This window comes from Hydra vulgaris, chromosome 01, assembly GCF_038396675.1.
Source record: "Hydra vulgaris chromosome 01, alternate assembly HydraT2T_AEP".
In the NCBI taxonomy this organism is placed as follows: Eukaryota; Metazoa; Cnidaria; class Hydrozoa; order Anthoathecata; family Hydridae; genus Hydra; species Hydra vulgaris.
Window position 1 is genome coordinate 37,906,837 of NC_088920.1, and position 18,140 is coordinate 37,924,976.

Genomic DNA, 18,140 nt, shown 5'->3' on the forward strand with positions numbered 1-18,140 from the left:
TAGTTCATAAGTATGCAGTTGTAATTTCAATGATAGAATAGATTTATTAAAGAATTGTGTTACTTAGGTTATTTGTTAAAACTCATTAGATCATTATTTGTATTATTGTTATATGTGTCAGTACAGAAATATCTAACAATTCTGGCTACAAAAGCAACATTTCAAAACCTAAAAAAGCTTCACCAGACTTTAATAAATTCATTTCATTTGATATGGTATGTTTGGTCCTGCATTTTTAATAAAGCAAAAATTTATTCTAGGTCTCTTAATCTCCCCCCCCCCCCCCATCCCTTCTTAACAAAAAAACTATACATGAAAACAAAAACCTTGAACACAATTTTAATTTAATGACATAGAGGCCAGTATCTTACAATATGTAAGTCTTGTATATTGAAAATCTAAGAAAAGTGTTGTTTTTTTTAGCTAAATAATAATAGTGCAAATTGTTAATGTTGATATGTTTAAATACATGCATACTATTTTTTACAGTGACAGCTTTTAGAAATTTTTATTTTTAATTTGTCGGCTTGGGCCCCTCCTAACTCTAAGCCCCCCTGCAGCCGCAGGGGGCCTTAGAGTTATGAGGGGCCACAAATTTTTTTATTATGTTTTTTTTCTAATTACTGTTATTGATTTATTACAATTACTATGAAAAAAATTTAAAAAAATTATTTTTATGACTATTAAAAGAAATTATAAAAGTTGTTTTAGTAGGTGCTTGTAACTTTTTTATAAAAAAAAAAAAAGTATACATATAAAATAGTAATGTATTTTCTAGAGTATAGCAAAGTTGTATATAATAAAATTAAGAATAGTTTACAAAAAGATTGAATTAAAAAAAACAACATAAGAAACTAAATTTAGTATTATTTATAATTTAAATAGTTAAAATGGTGTCTTAACAATGTAGAGGTTGTTTGACATAAATATAATGAAGTTTTATTAAATATTTTTATAGTCATGGAGTTACTAAAATTTTGTACTCGAATTCTTATTTACTCAAGATTTAATAGACTTATTTATAAATTGAATAAAATTTTAATTTATATGGAAGTTATTATTTGTTTATAATGTATTATAAAAAATTAATTTTTTATGTTGTTTATTGTTGACTTTAAAACCTCTTTTATTGTGTTTTTTTCTCATTTAAAACCTTTGATTTCTTCAAATATTTACTCTTGCATATAGATTTAAAACACTTCTTTTTTGTTGTTCTTTTAAAACATTTTTAAGTTGATATGGAAGATTAAAAATGTTAGATTAATTTAATTAGCTAAAAAATTTTGTTTTCTATTTAGCTTGATGAATATTATTATTAGACTGTTGAGTATTTACTTTCAAAACATTTTGTTCAAAAATGATTAATTTAAAATAGTTTTAATATGTTTTTTATTTTATGCAAACATGACAAGGTTTAAAATTACATAAGTTTAAGGTTTTTTATTTTTATTCAGGTTTTTTTTTAATTTTATTATTTTTTTATATATTCATTTTTTTAAATTATTTTTTGTTTATAAAGTATGAATGTATATGTATGTATGTATGTATGTATGTATGTATGTATGTATGTATGTATGTATGTATGTATGTATGTATGTATGTATGTATGTATGTATGTATGTATGTATGTATGTATGTATGTGTCTATGTATGTATGTATGTCTGTATATACAAAATGTATGTATATGTATTTTTTTTTTTTTTTGAAATTCAACTTTAATCAGTTTTTTAGACAAAGGAGAAAAGAAGTAGAATAGTAATAAAAAATCAAACATTTTTTCCTTTATATCTAAATATTTGTGTATGATATGTATGTATATGTGTGCACACACACACACACACACACACACACACACACACACACACATATATATATATATATATATATATATATATATATATATATATATATATATATATATATATATATATATATATATATATACATATGTTATATATATATATATATTTATATATACATATGTGTTATGTATGCATATATATGTGTGTGTGTGTATATATATATATATTTATATATACATATATGTTATGTACATATATATATATATATATATATAAATGTGTGTATATATATATATACAATTATTATATATATATATATATAAATATGTGTGTATATATATATTATATATATATATATCTTTTATAGCCTATTTAGATAAGTATTTGCTTCCTAGTTTTGCTTATCTTTATAGCATGCCGCGTTTTAAGAAATATAAGAAAAAAACAAAGAATGAAAGAAAAGATTGCTGCCCCATGCCAAATCTTTAGTCGATGTAGCAGCACCACGCTGCGAGTCAGGTTATTTCAGTGTGACATCAGAGTGCTCATCTAAACAAGCAATTTAAGTATATATATATATATATATATATATATATATACATATATATATATACATATATATATATATATATATATATATATATATATATATATATATATATATATATATATATATATATTCAAAACCAACATTTTAAGTGTAACCTTCATAGTAGGCGCTATTTTTATTTAAAAGTTTTTTCAGAAAGTAAATTTTTTTATTAATATAAATTTTGTATAATTTTCAGTATATTTTTTCATAATGAAAATGTGCTAATGATGGGTTTAATGATACCTCAATATTCTTTAATCAATTACAATGCTTCATATTTGGAATTATTGATATCCAGTTACTTCTTAAGGTTTTGTTCACAAATATTTTAAATCTCATTCCATTGTTTAATTATTAATTACAATAAAAGTTGTTATAAAAAAAGTTTAATTATTATTTCTGAAAAAGTAAACTATTTATATATATTTTTTTAATCTAATTTTGATATATAGTTTTCATTTTATTTGGGTAGCTTCAACCATCATTAAGTACTCCTACCTTCGATACTAAAATGTCTACAATAACAAAACAGAATGATGAATTGGATGGATTGCCTTTGCCAACAAGATTAAATAATACAACAACTTTGCGCGATCAAGATAATACGATTTTTGATTCAATGTTTTTAGAAGTGCAGCAAAAAAATCTTGCTGGCATTCCAACTAATTTAGCTGGCTCAGTTATTTCTATGGAAGACTATGAGTTTGATTTAGAAAATGAAAATATTAGAGACCATGGTCCATTTGTAGACTTGAAGCTATTAGCTACTCGACCAGCTCATTTGGCTGTATTTTTACATTTTCTTATGTCAAACAGTAACCCTAGTGCATTATTTTTTTGGTTAGTATCTTCAATATTTAAAGATGAATCTGGTAGTATCAAGGATTTAAAGAGATGGGCATATGAAATATATTCAACATTCATTGCTCGAAATGCAGTAAGTGAAACATGGTTTGTAGGTTTTATTTTTACTAAATAGTAAGATTTGTTGCCTAAAAGTTGCTCTTTGAAAAGTTTAAAATTTATAATAATTTTTATATTTTTATATTATACTCATTATTGAGTTTATATAGATGTTGTTAACTGTTTTCTCATTGTTAATTAATGTTAAGCCATTATCTGCTATTAACACATGTTATGAATGAGTATATATATAAAGTTATCTAAAGATCAATTCCATAATTTTTTAATATAGAAACCATTGCTGAGTATAAATTGTTGTTATTTTTATTGATAAAAACAAGTATTCAGTGTTAATATATAACCCAAACTATCATTAGAGATCTCAGCAAGCCATTGTTAATTACCATTCCAAGCCTTCATTGGGTGTTATAATAAAGCCATCATTTAAATTCATTTCAAATAATTTGGTTTAAAATTTATTAAAATACAGATGTAACATGTTTTTAAAATTAATTTAATTCAGACAAACTTATAAGCTTGATAATTACTACGCTTTGATGTTTTTTTTTTTTATGTTTTTATGCTTCCTGTAGTTTTTTTATTTATTTTTTTGTTTTTAGCCATTAAAAGTAGATATTGATGAGCTTGAAGAAATAGCTATTGAAGACTCACTTGACAATAATAAAACCACAGAAGATCGTTTACATAGTATTTTTGATGTTGCAAGGTGTGGAGTTTTGTCTGTAAAAATAATATTTTTCTATAAAATGAAGTGTTTTAGCACAAGCTAAACAATTTATCCATGGTTACTAATCAATATACATTCTAAATGGAAATATCCCAAGATATTACTAAATATAGAAAAATAACTGTAATTTACAGCTGTTTAAAGAAAACATTCAAAGCTTTACTTATTAAAAAAATCAAAGAACTTTAGTTAAAATTTCAGTACATATAATTTTTCATAAAAATAAAAGGTTATTAAAACTCTTAGAAATGTCTAAATACTCCCAGAAAATCCTACACTTTTGTTTAAGATAGCAACTGGTTATTAACAGCTGTTTTATATTGTAGGCTAAATCCATATTTAATCTTTATATGTCAAGTAAAGTACTCCTTTTTTTGCCACCATTTTTTAATTAATTAATTTCTTAATAAATCCCTTTCACTTTATATGTTTTAGGGAAATTGTTTTTTATGAAGTTGGTGATCAACTTGCAGACTTTCGCAACAAAAGAGCCCTGGGTCTTGGTGGTTTATTTGGTGACCATCAACTAGAAGGTCTTTAACTATTTGCTTTTTTTATTTAACTATTTATTGTGTTTAATTATAAGTTCTATATGCAGTGGTGTAAAAAATATTAGAATCAAAAACTTTGAAAGCATAAAAAAAAATCATGTAAAATAATAAGTTTTTTTATATTGTTTCAAACTTTCATTAATGCACATTTTAGGATAACAAACTTTTTAACATGTCAAATAAATTATTTTTTTCATACATTAATTTAAGAAAAATCAATGAGATTTTTCAAGTTTAATTATGCTGCTCTCTGAATGTTGGCTATTTTTATATTAATTGGATTCATATCTGATTTCTAGGCCGTGGAAAATTGAAAATTTCGTATCAAGGCTATCATTGACTAGCCTTGATACAAAATTTTGATAGAAAAATGTGGCAAAAAATTTGAATTAGTAACTTGAAATTACTAATGTAGCAAACTATTTGAATTAGCAAAACAATTTGAATTAGTAAATTTTAAAGATCCAGGTTGCATATGAGAAAAAATGAGCAAAGGGCAAGAACAATGTGTACAATAAAACAATGTGAATCAACTTCATTTGTTCCAAAGGAGTTTGTGTTGAGTCCTAACAAATGTTGTCCTACTAAAGATATTTGGCTTTTTGATTGTTCAGCAGTGACTACTTACTTGGTCCCAAAAAAAACCTGTTTGGATCAAGTAGCAATTTACACTACTGTTAGAAACCTTGATACTATTTTCCTCTAATTTGCTTTGAAGCTGATCTCTTTTTGTTTTCCTTGCACTAAACCAATCAATTTGTATGGCAGATGCTATTATCACAATTTTTTTGACTGCAATATGAGCATTTTAGGGTCAATTTTAGCTCCAGAGTTTGCAATAACAATGGACACAATTGCAGTGTTTTGTTGAGTAGACTGTCCTTCTCCTATAGCTGTAAGAGCTGTTTTCTTTAGAATATTTTTTGGAAGTAGAAATGATGAGCTTGATTCTTCTTTGTCCAGATCTGCTACAATGTCTAAATCAGAAATATCATCAGGTCTACTGGCAGAGCTGTGTGAAATGTTAAGAACATTTGTAGTCTATCCTGCGCTTTTCCTATTATTATTATTAGACAAATATTTGAACATTTGTAGTCCTGCGCTTTTCCTATTAGGCAAATATTTCTTCTGTGATCTTTCAACAGCATATGAGAACCTTTGATCCATTTTTTCCAATTATTCCTCTTTGTTCTCTCAGCTGATCCAAAATTAATGCAATATCTTTCTAAATGGCTACAGAAGTCCTCTTCTTATCTTTCCTGATCTTCTCAATAAGTTCTTTAGGGTTTCTACTAAACCAAAAAGCATGTCAGAAGACCATGAAGAAAATCTTTTCTCAATTTAGTATTTGATGGACCATTTCTGTGGCGCCTCTTCTTTATCATGTTATAATAATCCACTGTGCTCTGAATCTTCACCCTATACAAATATATTAATTCTTCTCTACCCCATACATATATTAATTAAAGGTTATAATTGTAGTATTTAAAACATAAACAAAGGTTTACCTTAAATTGTCCATTGTAATTAAAGGGAATTCAGCTAGATTCCATGGCACAACCAATTTAGACATCACACAGAAGTGTGTGTTTTTTGCAGGGCACTAAAGCTCGAAAGAATATATCTTAAATCTTCTTTTAATTTTTTTTTCAACTAATTTTTTGATCTATCTAAAATAGAACCTTATTTTCAACAACGCTTCACTAAGTTAAAAATTGTAGGCTTAGTAAGACCAAACATTGAACACGCAACAGAAACCAAGAGAAGGTTTTAAACATGCAACAGAAACCAAGAGTAACTTTTTTCTGAGTTGTGTCAAGTGGATTATGTGCTACTCTGAATCCATAATTAAAAAATAAATTCTGTTCAATCAAGCTCTGTTAATAAATAAAAAGTTTATTAACAGAGCTTGATCCTTAAAAAATTTCATAAAAAAATTTTTGAGTCTTAAAAACAATGTTCAATAATAACAAGCACAATCAAGTAAATTATTTAAAGCAAAAAAAATAAATGACATAAACAAAAAAAATCTTAATCAACGTAATAATATTGTCAAAAAGAGAATGCACCTTATATTTAAGATAAGCTCATTATTAACTTTAGATTATTATTACAGCTGATTTTAATGCAATTATTACTACAGATTTTGATACAATTTCAAAGAAGCTGGTTATTAGCTTCTAAAATAATAACTGCTTATTTGATACAGTTTCAAACAATCAATTACAAATTAGGAATAAAGTATTTCATTGTTTTAAAAAACGGTCGTTAATATTTCATTGTCTTTAAAAAATGATCGTTAATAAGAGATAAATAAATAGATATTGCAACTATATTATTTGTAAATTCTTACAAAATTTAATAAATAACTATTTGTATAGAGAGTTTATGTATTATTGAATATTTTCTTGTGTGTGTGTGTGTGTGTGTGTAAATACATATATATATATATATATATATATATATATATATATATATATATATATATATATATATATATATATATATATATATATATATATATATATATATATATATATATATATATATATATATATATATATATATATATATATAGACACACACACACCCACACATACATATTTATATTTATATATATATATATATATATATATATATATATATATATATATATATATATATATATATATATATATATATATATATATATATATATATATATGTATATATATATATATATATATATATATATATATGTATATATATATATATTTATATATGTGTGTGTGTAAATACATATATATATTTATATATATATATTTATATATGTATATATATATATATATATATATATATATATATATATATATATATATATATATATATATATATATATATATATATATATATATATATATATATATAGACACACACCCACACATACATATCTACAAATAGGTAGAACATGTGAGGAGTCCTGCTAAATTAACTGAGTCTTGCATGGTAGAATGCTAATAAGCAAGACCAGAAAAAGTTTAAAAACTTGAATAAAGTTTTTCTTTCAAAATGATACATTGCTTGCCCAAACCAAACCCTCACTCAATATAGCGGCACTTCCTTGTAGGAGCAGGCTATAAGATAGTTGATGTAGCAGCACTACCTTGTAGCAGCAGAATATAAGATAGTCAATGTAGCAATATTTCACAAATGTTTTAAAAAGTTGTTAATGTTGATGATGTTGGTGGTAATGTTTTAGATGATTAGGTATTTGTTTCAATAAATGACCATGTTCCTGATTTTGTTTACTTTACTGATGTATCAGGACCTAAGCACTCAATTGCACCAGTCTAAATTTATTGACTATTTTGACTTGTTTTTCACTCATGAATTTTTGCAAAATATAGTGACTTTTACTAATAATTATGCTGATATGTGGATTAAAAATAATTAACAACATTTGAGATCCCATCCAACATCAAAAGGTCATGAATGAATTAAACAGGCAAAGACCAATATTTTAGAGACAAGGCTTTCCTTGGAGTTGTAATCAACATGGGTTTCATCAAAAAGCTAACCTTAAACTTTACTGGGATATAAGTCATTCTTGTGTATCTACTCCCTGGTTTGTTACCCACTTCAATTGTGACCAGTTTCAACTTTTGCTTAAATTTCTTTGTTTTTCAGACATCCATGTGCCAAATCAACAACCATTCAAAAAGATTTATAAAATTAAGTCTTTAGTTGAACATTTTAACAACAAGTTTCTTTATTATTATTATCCACAAACAACAAATTTCTTTATTATTATTATTACCCACATTTCCATAGATGAGAGTATGGTTGGCTACAAAGGAAAGACACTGCATCTCCATCAATATATGCCAAACAAACATCATTCTCAATTTGTTATTAAATTATAATGCATTTTAGACAGCACCAATGGTTAATTGTGTCAATTCAAAATTTATAAGGGATGAAAAGACCTAGATGTAGCAGCCATTGCCTATGGTATGAATTATAGTTTAGTTTTTTATCTTTTGCGCCAAATTAATTTCCTCTATCAAGGTCATCACATAGGTATTGACAATTGTTATACCTCAACTATACTATTAGATCTATATACTCATCAGACCACTGCAACAGACGCAGTGAGAATTAACAGGAAAGGTCTACCAGAAATCTGCATTAAATCAAAACTAAAAAGCAAAGAGGTTTGCCAATATAGAAAAGTTCCTTTGTTGTGTGTGGCATACGAAGATGGTAAAGAAAGCCAATATTACTATCTACTGTTGCCAAAGCAGGTTTCACTAAAAAGCATAACAGAAAAGGAAATATGGTTATGAAACTAAATGTTGTTGCCCTTTACAATAAAACCATGGGCAGTGAAGATTTGGGTGATGCACAGCTCTATGTTTACTTGTCAGAGAGTAAAACAATAAAGTGGACAACAAAAGTTGCTTTTTTTCTATTTGGTAGGGCAATTTTAAATAGCTATTTATAATTTATATATTTATTATATAGCTCAATACAAATGAATGTAAGCCAATGTCAAGGATAAGTTTTATGATGGTAATAGTGTAAAGTTTAGCAGGAGGTTATTTTCCAGTACTTCTAGCTAATTCAATATCTAGAGAGATTGAATTAGCTAGAAGTACAATTATCCCATACCCATTTCCCCAACATACTGCAATGTAGTATGTTGAGGAAATGATGGAAAAAAATGTGTAGCTGGGCACCAAACTGGAGTCCCCACAAGTTGGGAGTGTCAGTTATGTGGTGTTGGACTGTGTCCAGTCTGTTTTCTAATAATCATAATATATATATATATATATATATATATATATATATATATATATATATATATATATATATATATATATATATATATATATATATATATAAGGGTTGTTTGCCATAAACAAAAACTTACGAAAATTTCGCATTTTTATCTTCTGTATTTCAAATTGCTATTGCGGAAGTTGTACATACGCAAGTTAACCTTCCCTAATGCATTATACGAAAAAAATTAATAATAATTCCATAATAACCCTTTACAAAAAGAAACTTGCGAAACAAATTATTTGGAAAGAATACTTGCGAAACAATTCCTTATGGAAGAAAAATTTGGGAATGTGCACTTACCGAAAAGGGGGCTGAAAAAGAAATTAAAGGGGCCTAACGCAGCTAAAATTTAAATAGAAAAAATTGAAACTTTAAGTTAGTTTCAGGGAAGGGTAACGCTCCCTCCGCAACCTGTCTCTATGTCAGTGTTTATATATCTTTATATTTATCACTTCGATTTTGGTTTACTTGAGACTTTCGGGTGTTTATTGCTTTTGGCTTAGCAGAAATGGAGGTTTACTATTTATATTCTCATATGTAAAACTTAGTAAAATATTTGGTTCCATTACAAAATTTAATTTAACTTTAAGTGCTGTTTGGCCATTGTCAGTTCTTACTGAATCTTGCGATTAATTTATCACTACATTTTAGACTAGCTACAGCTTGAAAACTTTCAGCGCTTGTGTAGTGCTAGTTCTGGTGAGCTTCTATTAAATATTGTTTCCAAGTTGTTGTTTTTCTTTCAGCATTTGTATAGTCCCAATGATGTTATGATGTTGCGTTTGAAAACATTTTCCAGGGCCGAGAACACCTCAAGGAGCAAGTGTCCTTCCCACCTTTCCACTCTTACTTTTTTTTTTATGGAGGAAAGCATTTTTAAAAAAATCTTGGAAAATGTTTACTTCAAAAAAAAATTTAATTTACTTGTTGTTATTGAGGTAATAAAAGCAAATGCTTATATAACAGAGCACCTCGAAAATAGAAAAGTGAAATTGACTAAACATAAAATTCTATTTGAAAACAAGTGTGAGCAATTTTTAAGCATTTTAATATGGGATCGTCCATAAAGTAAGTGCGCTCGGATGGGGGAGACCCGCCTCAGCGGGTCTGCAAATGGTGTATAAGAGATGGGGGCAAAAGGCAATTTATAAAAGTAAGGAAACAATTAAAAAAAAATCCTAAAAAGTTGCTTAGGTTAAAAGCATAGGTACTTTTATAAAAATGGAGGGTACTCAAAAAGAGTATAGCAAAATGCGGGGGAGGGGAGGATCAAAATTAAAGCACACATACTTTATGGGCGACTAGTTATCTTTTAGCATTGATTACTTAAATTATGTCCTTTTTTTGATTTCAATGAAGGCATTGTTTCCCAATTACGCAATTGCATTGGTGTAAAACCATCTCTTTTTTCCCAATAACTTACTGTGACTATTTAGCTGCTCTCTTACAACCTTGGGTAAGTAATGATACAAAGAAAGGAACAAGGGAAAAACTTTGAGTTAAACTAACGACAAGTTTACAGTAAAAATCAGTTCAATAATGACTTCTTTTTTTAACCGACTCATTCAAAACAACTTTAATTTAAGATTTGGTTATTTAATGTTAACATGTTAGCAAGAGTTTGATTATTACGCTATTAAGATAATTATTTGACAAATATAATAAAAAGTGTTGCCTAAATCGTGTAAAAAAATGTATAAAAATTGTTTACATTATTAATAGTCAATTGAAAGTTGAAATTAATATTTCTGCATAATATTAAACTTTATAAAATTAAGCATATTCAAATGCATAGGGTGTAACCAATTTCTTTGTTCATCTTGTATAACTCCTGCTACACTAAACAAATTTTCGGAGGCTACTGAAGTTGCACTTTAGCACAAAATCATTTTACAAGCTAGGGTTATAAGTTTATTGGTGTCACCTTCTGTTTGATAAAAAGCCATACACCCATTTTCTTCCATAGTTAAATAGTCCCTGAGTCAGTAAGTTATTGGGAAAAAAACCATCTCGGTTTTACACGAATGCAATTTCGTAATTGGGAAACAATGCCTTGTTGCTCTCATTAACTATCATTAAGTATCTATCATACTTTTCGAATTCTATTCCTATTTGATGAATTTGATCCACAAGCAGATTTGTACATGGTTTTATGATAAATGTATACGTTAACTGTGTAATGAAAGTAATATTTTTATGTCTTGGTGCATTTCCATCACTCGCATTATTTGACAATTGGTTTTTTTGCTCGAATTATTAAACCAAGATGTGGGGTTGTATTTTCTACAAATTCAAATTTTTTATATAGAAAATTAAGATAAGTGTCACAAAAATATCATTAGTTAAAATATTAGTAATTGAAATTTTAATGCTTCTATTGAATCTGTAGAGAATTCCATATTAGTTATTTTACTTTTCAATAAAATGCAAACAGCTGGAAATAATAAAGGAACTGTGGGATAATATCGACCACTTAAGCTTATTGTCAAACCTTTTAGTGATTCAAAAAAATTGCAAAAATCATTTATTATTATTAACTCGTCATCTGAAGGCACATATTGAAAAATGCATTCAGCACCATTTTCATATAAAAAGCATATTTATCTGAAAAAATTGAATCAAGCATATTATATGTTAAATTCCATCTTGTTTTAACATCTTGCACTAATTTTATCTTTACGTCATATTGTAAAATCTTGTTTTTCTTTAAGCCTTTTCGTCAATCCTATATTTTAATTGTTATCTATATATATATATATATATATATATATATATATATATATATATATATATATATATATATATATATATATATATATATAATATATATATATATATATATATATATATATATATATATTAGGGTGGGTCATTATGATGTAAATGTTAAGTAAGGGCTGTGAAACATTACTAAAATGTTGCATTACAGTCTACTTATGAAAAAAACACTTTTTGAAATAAAATTGAAGTGTGTCTTGGATCCGCAACTTTGGGAATTAAAATTACTGTATAATCGTATAATGTAAATACACGTGGTTTAATGCTATATTCCATTACTCGACATCTTGTTACATTAAATTTAAAAATGCAAGTAGTTGTTAAAGGAGAAATAGTCAGAGTGTAGTAGGCAACACATAACAGCAATTTTTTCAGTTATTTGCTATTTGTTATGGCTCAAGAAGTCAGATTTAGAGTCAATTTTCGGTAATTCTGCTCGAAATTTACAACACTGCAAAATCATTCCATGTCATGATTTGTGCCCGAAAACTTTCATAGTTGTTGCTGAGATGTCTTTAATAGTACGTTCAACTGCCTGAGAATGGCATGGAATACCACTCAAGACATCAACGTGGAACTGGAAATGTTCAAGATCATCATTAGAAACAGTTGATAAAAGCGGTGGTGGTGTTGCAATAGCAACAGACCAGTCAATCATTTTTATGAATGATGAAGCTTCCGGATCAAGCTTGATGCTTGATTTATCAAAGACACGTATCTTGCTACTTTATGATGTAGCTCGTGCGTCAATTATTTTGTCACACGAAAACTGACGAGTTGATACATTTTCATCTGTAACTCCTCCAATAAGAATGTTCTCAGGATGAGCAAAATAGCAGTTGTTTTGCAACACTGGTTCAAGAATTTTCCACTCTTCTTTCCCTAGTTCATAGCACTGCTTCATAAGATAAAAGAAGTTTTTTGCTTCGTCAAGGCAGGAAGAATGACACTTTATGTTGAACCACGATGGCGCATAAAAATTTTACGATGAATCTTGTAATTCTTTGCAATGGTTTTGAAGGATTTTCCTTAGACATATACAAACGTAAAATACGATTGGCCTTTGTTAGCCACCTTGCATGGTTCAGATTTCCTGGCATAGCAGTCTGGAGGAACAATATTTGATCACAAGCAGTGTATCCCTGCTGAACAGCTAAGCAAGCTTTTAGAAGGTATATCTGATCAGAGCTCAAATCTTTCTTGACATCAACACTTACATCCTCAACTTTACCAGGTATATGTTTAAAGTTCACAATATATAAATCTTTTGGATCAAAATCAAGTGCAATGTCTATTTTACCTGTTGAAGTAGCTGGATCTGTTGAACGTCCACCATCCACAACAGAGAAATATTTTCTAAAAGGTAGTTCATTTGCATGTAACAAGCAGACCAACCATTGCAATGTTCTCCCAAGACCTTCTTCTGATTTTCTGATTACTCCATTATGTTGACCTGTGTTATTCACAGAACCATCGCAAACAACTGCTGCTAAAGTGTCTGATGATTTGATGTTGTTGATGCTCAATAATATCTCTTGTGCAATATCAACAGCTTTACTACTTTGTGGCGTGACATGATTGACATATTTGTTTTGCGGAAATGACACTATCACATAATGTTCTTCTTTGAAATTTCGTTTGACACCACTTGTTTTAACGGAAGTGATATCCTGCTTTCCATCAAATCCAATGCAAAGTATTTTTTGGACTTCAGCAGCATGCTTCTTAACTTCTTTTTTCCTCCACATATTTCTCTGACGACGAAGTTTTGCTGGATCAATAGCATTCTCTGGTGTTATAAGATCTAAATCTTTTAGTACAGCATTTGCTATTAGGCAAGCATCCCTGTTACTGATTTTACACCTATCCATGGCCTTACACAACTCAGGATATTGTTTAGTGTTGTAAACCTTCATCTCTTCATCACTTGACATCTCATTATCACTTGACATCACTTCATAACTTGACGTCACTTTACCATCTGACATCTCAATTGGCAAAAATTCTTCATCTGGCTTTGACTGTTCATTATCACTGCAATATGTTTCATTTGGATCAATTTCTTTATCAAACTTCATTTTCTTTTCTGTAATCGGTAAATTGCATGTTTTACTTCCTCTTTTTTCTCTCTTCTGCAGCTTAATTGTTTCTTCTTTGTCTACTTTTCCTATTACCATCTTCCGTACCGTTTTTTGATCTATCCAGAACTCCCATTCAAGTGTTGGAATTTTTTTTGGCAGTGGACATGAACAAGCTGACCTTTCTCGAACACCTTTATTAAAACACTTACACGGACAAATATAGAATAGTTGGTCTAACATCTGTAAACTTGATTTAAATGTTGCAGAGGACTTCTTGCGATCAGAGTATTTACCAAGCTCATGTACTTTGTTAATTAGTCTCTTTATGCGAATAACTAAGCTGCTGACTGCAATAGTAGGAATACTTGCTTTGTTGTACAGTGCTTTAATTTCATTAGCTATGACTGTTGCTCTTTCAGTAACACTTGCGCAATTGTTATTTTTTAATAAATAGTCATATGCTTTGAAAACATCAGCAGAAGTTGGCAGTTGATTTGTTTTGAATGGTCTAGGTTGTCCAAGTATACCATGTTCAGTTTCACTTCTTGTTTTAACAGTAGCCATTTTTATTTTCAATTTTAACTAATTAAACTAAAACAAAAAAACAAACAACGTAATTTAAATGTAATATATACAAGTATATATCTTATAATGAAGTACAGGATCATGTTATCGGAAGTCAACAAACAACACTAACAGCTTTTTGTCTTATATTTCGTAGGGTGCTCTAAACTTTTGCAAAGTTCTGTATACTATTAATAAAATATTATTAACATGAATCATCAAAAAACCTAAATCTTAATGCTTTTATCCTGCAATTATACAACTGTTGTAAAATGGCATCATTTTGACCTAATATAGTAAAATTCAAGTTAAAGTTGGCAAAACTAAATCAAATTTTAAATACATTTCTTTTACATATCATTAATAGAGACACCAAAATGCAACTTTATTTTCATGTTTCATAAAAAAAAAAAAAATTTGACCCACCCTAATATATATATATATATATATATATATATATATATATATATATATACAGATTTTTTGATGTTTCAGATATGGCACTTTCACATATTGTGCTAACTTAAGTATGTTCATATCTATGACAAATTAGGAGGCTTTGCAAATAATCAAGATGATGGAGGCCTAGGAACAAAAATACCCTAAAATTTTAGCCCTCTCTCTTGCCCAAAGGTGAGGGCAGTTATATAGTAAAATTTTCAACTTTACTATTTTATACTAAATTTAAATTTATTGAAAAGTTTTTAATTTCATTTAATAAATTTGTTAATTAAAAAAGTTATTACCATGCAAGTTTACAACTCCCACATTTTAGGTGGGGTGGGGGGAGAGAGTTGGTTGAAAAATTTGCATGGTAATAATTTTTGTAATTTACAATTTTTTTTTAATGAAATCTAAAACCTGTCGATAAATTTAAATTTAGCATAAAATTGTAAGGTTCAAAATTTTAGGGTATTTTTGTTCCCAGGCCTCCATCATTGCGTTTTTTTGCAAAGCCTCCTTATTTGTTATAAACATAAACATACTTTTTTTTTCTTTTCTTAGAAAGTTAGATATAAAAGACTTTTTTTAAAAAAATTGACTATTGTGCCCCCCCCCCCCCCTCCCCTGCTCTTTGAAACAGGTGTTGTCGGCCCTGATATTATCATTATTTATCATTATATTATCATTAGGAACTAAATAATGTAATCAATAATTTATGCTCTAACAATATCAAAAACATTAATTCTGAAAAATTTGTATAAAATAATTACCTTCACAATGTCTAAATACACCAACTAATGATTTGCACTTTGCAATCAAGCTATTAAGTTTATCTTTAAGTAAATTAATTTCTTCATATTCTTGAGCTTCAGTTTCTGTTATTTCAATTGTTCTTAATTTGTCATCTTTATTAAATTTTATTTATGATATTTCTCCCTTAAATATTATAATATTTATTTATAACAATAATAAACATAATATTAAAAATAATTTAAAAAAATACATACCCTAACTGTAGGTATATCGTTTGATATTAAATTTGAATAAAAAATTGACTGTGTGTGAAATTATTTTGTGACCAACGCATGGAAAATATTTAATAAAGGATCTAAATCTGCTAAAGCTCTTTTCATGTTAAATCCATAGTCTGCTACAGCGTATAGAGCCTAAATTTAAAAAAAACTTTGTATAATCCATACTCTTCTCATGCTATATTTGAAAAAATGTAGGTTTCTACAAGCCTACACTGCATTTGCAATCTATGGATTAATTGCCTATAATTTTGTACCTAATTTTTGATATTCCATTCTTGAAATATTTCTTTGATTTTTGAAGTATGGAGATTTATGTGATTCAGTCAAGTGATATAAACCCAGAACTTGACTACAATTTTTATAAAAAGCATTAACTTTTAATAAAAAAACAAATTATAATGAAAAAAACAATTATAATGAAAAGAACAAAACATCAAAATTTGATGTAAACTTCATATTTAGATTTTTTATTATCATTAAAACTATAAAAAACTTAATTAAAAGCAATTAGTTTTGGTCAGCATAAACATTATGTATTGGATTTTGGAATATTCAACAGTTTTGCAATATTGCAAGCCGTTTTCTTGGTTTTATATTCTTATTTATTTCTAGCCCTTAAAATATGCAAAACAGGGGCATAAGGGTATTTTAAGGCATTAAGCATAATAATAAGGGCATAATATTCTGCTCTATTATAATAGAGCACAAATTTCTTCATCAGTAGGTTCATCAGGAAGAATTTTTCTTGATGAACCTACTGATGGTGAAACACAGTGTTGAAGTAATCAAAAATTAGATAAGTGTTTTTACTAATTTATTATTGCTCTGCTAGAATACACTAACATAATTTATAATTTATAATAATAATAATAATAATAATAATAATAATAATAATGTACACTGTGACAATTGATGAAATCAATTGTGGAGCACAGAAGATGTTGTGCTATAGCAGCTATAAATGTTTTAAAAATAGCATTGTTTACTTTTCAATGTATATAAATATTATTTAGTATTTAAAAAATAATTTTTGCAATAATCTGATTTATCAAGTTTATTTTTGAATTGGTCAATTGTTATTGATTCGACAATATGTGGTGGTAAACCATTCCAAGCATTTACGACTCTACACGAAAAGAAATTATATTTAGCATTACTCTTACAGTATGCCTTTGTTAACTTTTGGTTATGACTACGAAAATTGAAAGGTTTTAATTGAACTTTAGATATTGAGTCGTTTATCCAATTTATTTCCTCATAACCGTTCTGTATTTTATATTGAAAAATAAGATCTCCTCTTAAACGACGTTCTTCTAGAGTTGTTAATTTCAATAACTGTAATCTTTTTTCATATGGCATTTTTTTAAAAGCTGGTACGAGTTTTGTTGCCCTTCTCTGTACTTTTTCTAACTTTAAGATGTCTTGCTTCAGATAAGGACACCATACTTGGATTGCAAACTCAAGATGGGGTCGTACAAAAGTCGTATATAATTTTTTTGCCATATTCGAGTCAAAGTATTTAAAAGTTCGTTTAATAAGAGTAAGCATTTGATTTGATTTTCCGACAGCTTTATCAATATGACTGGTCGATTTTAAATTAGATTGCATCGTTACTCCTAAATCTCGTTCTGCTTTTGATGTTGCTAAGATATTATTCTGTTGAGTTTCAGCGTCGAACATTGAATAAGTTATACATGGATTTTTAAAGCCAATGTGCATAATTTTACACTTTTCATAGTTAAGTTTAATTAACCATAATGACGACCATTTCATAATATTATCAATATCTAGTTGTAATTTGTTTATGCGAATATCTTC

The 18,140-nt window shown here is 27.5% G+C and overlaps 1 protein-coding gene across 4 annotated transcripts in view; it reads left to right on the plus strand.

Annotated features, from left to right (window-relative positions):
- Positions 1-18,140, plus strand: part of LOC100206897 (rho guanine nucleotide exchange factor 12) — a 120,411-nt gene that overhangs the window by 45,802 nt on the left and 56,469 nt on the right. For 3 of the 4 annotated variants that reach the window (XM_065788090.1, XM_065788091.1, XM_065788092.1), the window contains 3 exons: positions 2,868-3,332; positions 3,919-4,025; positions 4,482-4,579. In XM_065788090.1, the coding sequence (XP_065644162.1) occupies positions 2,868-3,332; positions 3,919-4,025; positions 4,482-4,579 (670 nt within the window). Of the gene's footprint in view, positions 1-2,584; positions 2,706-2,867; positions 3,333-3,918; positions 4,026-4,481; positions 4,580-18,140 lie in introns of those variants that run through there. The other variant, XM_065788093.1, reaches the window with a different exon arrangement.